Source organism: Brassica napus, chromosome A7 (assembly GCF_020379485.1).
Source record: "Brassica napus cultivar Da-Ae chromosome A7, Da-Ae, whole genome shotgun sequence".
NCBI lineage: Eukaryota > Viridiplantae > Streptophyta > Magnoliopsida > Brassicales > Brassicaceae > Brassica > Brassica napus.
The window spans coordinates 17,587,918-17,594,428 of NC_063440.1; the positions used below are offsets into that span (position 1 = coordinate 17,587,918).

General features: G+C 34.8%; 1 protein-coding gene across 1 annotated transcript; it reads right to left on the reverse strand.

Moving 5' to 3' along the window:
• Positions 1 to 2,356: 2,356 nt before the first annotated feature.
• On the reverse strand, positions 2,357 to 5,572 carry LOC106353231 (calcium-dependent protein kinase 32-like). The gene is made up of 8 exons (XM_013792943.3): positions 4,753 to 5,572; positions 4,460 to 4,583; positions 4,242 to 4,385; positions 4,001 to 4,153; positions 3,791 to 3,906; positions 3,277 to 3,444; positions 2,962 to 3,189; positions 2,357 to 2,883 (listed from the first exon to the last, which is right to left on the reverse strand). The coding sequence occupies exons 1-8, from the start codon at positions 5,278 to 5,280 to the stop codon at positions 2,728 to 2,730; spliced, it is 1,617 nt and encodes a 538-aa protein (XP_013648397.2). The 5' UTR covers positions 5,281 to 5,572; the 3' UTR covers positions 2,357 to 2,727.
• Between the last annotated feature and the right edge of the window lie 939 nt (positions 5,573 to 6,511).

The following is a 6,511-nucleotide window of genomic DNA, read 5'->3' on the forward strand; positions in this document are numbered from 1 at the left end:
TGCTTCTACCATCAAATAAAATCATCAAATCTATAATTAAAATGAGAGCCTGAAATTTTGAAAATAAAAAATATGAAACAAAACAGAAACATGAAAGAACAGTTTTTTCACTATTCCATATTTAGTGTTCATTAAAGTCATGCTTTTTCGATTGAACACGAAACTCTGTTTGTTTATAGATAAGAAAAAAGTTGTGAAAATTTTCCATTAATTATTTTTCATCAAATTTATCATCTTCATATTAATTTAGTGAATACTAAAATAAAGCAAAAAGATAAAAAAAAAAAAAAAAAAAAGACTTAGAAAATAAGATGTCTCAATTACGTGTATTGTTATTTAATTATAGTTCAAGTGTTTTACAAATTATATAAGGTTCTTTATTACTATAACATGATGTTAATAGTTATTAACACAAATTTAACTTATATAACAAATAGATTTTCATGTATTGTTATAAAATAGATACATATTTACATGTTTCTACTTTTAATCGGTTTTGTTCGGTTTATTCGGTTTAATCGGTTATATACCAAACCATATCCAAATCCTACGGTTTTTATAAAATTATATCCATTCGGTTTATATGGTATATACCAAAACCAAACCATATTGTCTATTTCGGTTCGGTTCGGTTCGGTACGGTTCGGTTTTACCATATTGAACAGCCCTATCTTATATGAATAAATTTGGGTAAGGTTTCTTTTTTTATTGCTCCAAGTTCGGTGGACTGATCTAGTGTGTATATATAATATATATACATGTGCATATCATTTATTGTGAATAGTTAAGTTTATCTAACATAGATGAAAAATGGATTCCTACGAGATGATGATGCATGCAATGCATGAAATTTTTGTTGTTAAAATAATGTTTCTGTTAATTTAATTGGTGCAAAAAGCATGAAAATGTGTCACAAAGTTGATGATCATATAACTGACAAGTCATCATGTTCTTATTGACCCCTTAACTTACGTACTCTACCTAGAAGTTCTTCGTAACATATTTTAAATCTCTTGCCATCATCACCTTCTGATTTAAATCTCTTACATTTTATTACAAGCGAAGACACTTGTAGTTCTACTACAAAACCATTTCCTAATTTCTTAATATCTTATATTCCCTCTGTTTATCTTTTATATGATGTAATAGAAAAAAATAAATTTGTTCCAAACTAGAAGATGTTTTCAATTTTCAATGAATTTTTTTATAATTTTTTATGTTAAATAATTATTTTCATTCAGCGGTCTGTTTTATTATTGATCAAGTTATGTTAAGATTAATAATTAATGATAATTTTACATAGAAGATATAAAAACTAAAGGTTTTTTTTTGTTTGAAACAAAAAAAAACTAAATGTTTTATTAATCTATTTGCACAATCTAAAAGTGTCACCGAATAAAAAAGGGAGGGATTATAATACAAATACGATGAGTGACAAAATGGTACAAGAATAACCACATCCACAAAGCCCACCAAAGCTTCTCTACGCTGACACCAGAATCTTATAATGCCATCAACGGCACATCTTAGCGGATGCTGAGACCACAACCTCTAACACTGAGAGATATCAAAGCTGTCGGAAAACTGAGAGCTTGAGAGGAAACGGTCCCAGACCCGGAGGAGGGGGAGACCTGTCTCTGTCGAAAAGCTCCGGTTTCTTGTCGGTCACGGTACTGATATCCATAGAATCGATAGACCCACTTTAGTTGAACATGTCTAGGAGTCTTACATTATGATTCGAAAATTATCTATTAAAATGTAGTTTTTAAAACCGTTTTATACTAATATAAAACTAAACGTACCTTCAAAGGAGAGATGTGGAAACGTTCATATTCAAGGACTTTGAGAGGTATTGAGACATCCTTTGGTAGTCTACCTGCTCCCCTGTAAATCAAAACCAAGCTCATGTTTCTTAGAATTGATTTGTAATGTTCGAGCTTTTGTCAGGTCTCCTGTATATATTTCTTTTTCTTAAAACCTGATCTGTAAGCGTAGACTATTGAATCTCCACCAGCATCATCCGCACGGACCAAACCCGTGAGTGTACCAGGAGAAGTATCATGAATCCGGTTATTCTTTGTTTCCTTGCACCAACCAGCACTTTGACAGTTGAACACACGCCAACTATACCAGTAAATTTATTCATGTTCCATATCTTGTACAAGCTAGTTCATCTCTAGCTGGATCAGCAAAGATTCATACCTTTGAAATAATATTTACCATGAACTATTTTAAAATTATGAATACAAATCGGTTTTATTTAACAAATAATTACTAAGTTTAGGTTAAACTTCTAAATTATTTGAAAACGTCACCATTACAATTTTACATGTAAATGTAGAAGTAAAAACAAGGATAAGACAAAGAAGATTTATATATACAAAATGATAAAAGGCTCTACAACTTATGGATTGTTAAAAGAGAAAACAAATCCAATCTCTCATATAATTCTTGAAATGTTATAGAAAATTACAGATTATCACAAGAAAAACTAATGAATATGTCTCTATCAACACAATAATACAAATTATCTACACACTGCCAAACTCTTTTTTATCTCTTGGTCCACATGCTCGCTCTCAGCCAGAAAATCAAACACACGATTCGTTATAACTTACAAGCCTAAGATGCTTACATCGTAGTGTAAGAACAACAAAAAAAAACCACTCAAAAGGAAAAAAAATAAAGAAATGAAGAAAGATTTGCATCTCTTTGATTCAGACTCTCTCATCTTGTATCGCCATTGGCATGCAACGATGCATCTTGCATCAATTTGAGACTGATACTGTTAAACCGTTCCCTCGAGTACTGCCTAGAAGCTTTTCTCCAATCTGTTCCCGTCTTCATCATCGTCACAAACTCTTCATAACTTATTCTTCCATCCTGCAAAAAAAAATTGATCATGTTTAGTCATTGACTTGTTTCCCAAGCTATCCTCACCAACGGTGAGGCTAAACAAACCTTATCAGTATCAACATCGCGTATAATGGCATCAACAACTTCTTCACTGGTACCAACTTCATCAGACAAAGCTTCCCTTAACTCCTCTATTTCGATATATCCGTTATTGTCTTGATCAAAGAAGGCAAACGCTTTCTTGAGATGCTCGTCATTGCCCATTTTCCTGAGATGCACTGATATGGCAATGAACTCGTCACAGTCTAAGTATCCATCTTTATCGGTATCTCCCTGCAAAATAAAAGATAGCCCTATAAGCTCAAGTGAATTGCGTTATATAACTTCAAAGATTTGGTAAATGATGAAATAAAAGCTTACAGCGTCCATCAAGATTTGTATATCATCTTGGGGAATGTTATGGCCAAGCTTCTGCAACCCTATTTTCAGCTCGTCGATGTTGATCTTCCCTCTTTGGCTTGTGTCCATTATTTGGAACCCTTCTCTTATACCAGAAGCTTCTTCATCTGATAGATGCTCAGCAATAACCTATGGAGAAAATTCGTAAAAGAACAAATTAAACTATTGTTTAGGGGTTTTAAGATCACAGGAGATGTTTTCTGTTTATAAAAAAAATAAACCCTCTCTTTCTTAATAGTTAGCTTTTTAGAGATTTGTATTTTGTTTCAAATCAGATTATGTTTTCAGTTTTCTATGTAAAATTAGTTAAGTTTTTATGTTATATGACTTTTAGTATTATGCAGATTGTTATATTATTGGTTGAATTGTGATTAACTAGATAATCAATGATGTTTTTGTTTAGAAAATGTTAAAAACTAAATACTTTCGTAATTCTTGTATATAGTCCTAAAGTGTCATGGGAGTATATGTTTACCCTGAGTGCTCGTTTCTTGAGCTTGTTCATGACAGTGAACTGCTTCAACCTTGCCCTTACTGTTTCACCTAGTGATACATTGGGAGCCGTGTTTGCATTCTGTAACCACGGATGATCTGCAAAACGAAGCAAGACACTAGTTACTACTCTGTATATGTCTAAGATTCCGTATGACAACATAACATCATTAGAAACCATAAAACTATATACCTAGCACTTGCTGAGCAGTGAGACGACGCTTTTGGTCAGGATCAAGCATTTTCCTGATAAGGTCTTTGGCGTGTTCAGAAACCTTGGGCCATGGATCCCTTCTGAAGTCCAATTGAGATCGAATAATCGCTTGTGCAACTCCTTGTTCAGTTTCTGAAAATGTTATAAACAAAACAGAAGAAATTCTTGTGAGCACTTCAAATATATGTCCCCCCCCATAAAGTCAGAAGACAAAACTGACCTGCCCAGAAAGGTGGAACACCACAGAGCAATATGTAAAGAATCACACCAGCACTCCAGATGTCAACTTCTGGCCCATAGTTTCGTTTTAGCACCTCAGGAGCCATGTAGTACGGACTCCCAACGATCTCGTTGAACCTCTCGCCTGCAATAGAAGACAATGGTGAGGGTTTAAGATTGTTGTCATACTGGAAAGGAGAAGAGAACAGAACACAAAACCTGGTTTGAAGAAAACAGAGAGTCCAAAATCAATAGCCTTAAGAGGTGCAGTCTCCTTCTTGTTTGCAAACAAGAAGTTCTCAGGTTTCAAATCCCTGTGCATTACCCCATGCTTATGACACACCTGCATAGATCACATGTAAACTCATTAAATCTCTCATCCAAAAAACCAAACATTCCCAAGAGTTGAACATTTGCATAAATCTGAGAATACCCTTCAAGCAATGCAACAATCCAATAATGTCCAAAACTGAGACATAGAACACTTAAAAGATCAAAAACCTCCGACGAACCTGAACAACTTCAATAATGGTCTTAGTAACAGCAGCAGCAGCTCGCTCAGTATAATGCCCTCTCGCCACAATCCTATCAAACAACTCACCACCTTCACAAAGCTCCATAACCAAATGCACAGCATACTCATCCTCGTAAGTCTCCTTCAACGTAACCAAATTAGGATGCTCAGGCATATGCCTCATGATCTCAGCTTCTCTCCTCACATCCTCTATATCCACAGCCGTCCTCAGCTTCTTCTTCAAGATCGACTTACACGCCAAAACCCCCCCTGTCTCTTTGTCTGTACAAAGGTACGTGACGCCGAACTCTCCGCGACCTAGCTCACGACCAAGCGTGTACTTCTGCTCGATCTCACGACCCGTTGGATCGGATAGGACGGTGAGTTTGAGACCTCCTCCTCCTCCTCCGTTGTGGTGGAGACCGTAGTCGATCGAGAAAGGGTTTTGCTTCTTCTTTCCTTTCTTTGGTTTGTTGCTGTCGTCATTTTGAGGGAACGATCCCGCCGTTCCGCAACAGTTTCCCATGGTTGAGAGAGATTGATTCACTCACAAGTCACAACGCGAGATTTGAATAAGGATCGACGAAACTTAGGTGGAGATTGATGCAACGATATATATGTGAAAACGAAGAATAAGAGGACGACACAACGCGTGAGGTCGATGATGAAGAAGAAGAAGAAGATGGATCGAATCAACGATAAGATATTTTCTTGAGGTGTTTGATCAAATTGTTTGATGTTTTGTAATGGAAAGAAACACAGAGAAGGAAAGTCAACAAGAATCTTCCCTCCCTCATCATCTCTCTTTTTCATCAGCCTCTATGATTGTTTGTTTTTCTGTTTTTTATTTTATTAATTTCATAACTCTAAGAGAAATGACTATAAAGCCCTCTTCTTTACGAAGGAATTACAGCACAGCCTTGTAAAGAGTAGTTTCAGACCCACCAGATCGGCAAAGGGTGTTTAAGTGATTTTCGGTGATGTCAATAGAAAATAAAATAAGCGAGTCTGTGTCACGTTCTAGCTTTGAATTCTGAAAACACCATCAAGGGTAAAGCTGTAAATAATATAGGAGCCACTTTTATAAGGTCAAACTCGGCGAATTTGACTCATTTATCCCTTTCGTCGGACCCTACTAACAATATTTTATTTATTGCGGCCCAGTGCCCACCATTCAGTTTTTAATATATCATCGAATTTGTCTTTTTATGGTTTTTAAATGGGTTTATTTGTTAAATAGCCAAAAAAAAAGTAAAATTAAATTTTTAAAGGGAGAGTAGAGAGAGATAGGAAGAAAAAGTAGAAGAAAAAGAGTGTTTTTAGTTAGTTAGTGAATTTTGATTTTTTTTTGTCAATTGGGTGCAGTTTCCCTTTTTAAATTGTGGAACATGATTCTTCTTGTGTTACACAAATTCACGAACACAATTTGTTTTCATGTATTGATAGTTAATTATTAACACATTGATATTATTTTTTTTAACACTCCATACATCATTATAAAAAATCTATATTACAAACGATAATAACCGGTAAGTGTACCAAAAGCTGGGTCAATGATGACCATGAAAACTATTAACTTGAATAACCGGTATAGTATTAGGATTACTCCAGATAAAACTCATGGGATATAATGTCTCTTTCATTTAACATAAGCAATTGCAAAATAGACGAAAAGTTCAAAAAGCATAAACGACTTCATAACTCACAATATTTATTGACACGGTTGATGCATAGTAATATGTGTCGGTTGCAGAGCC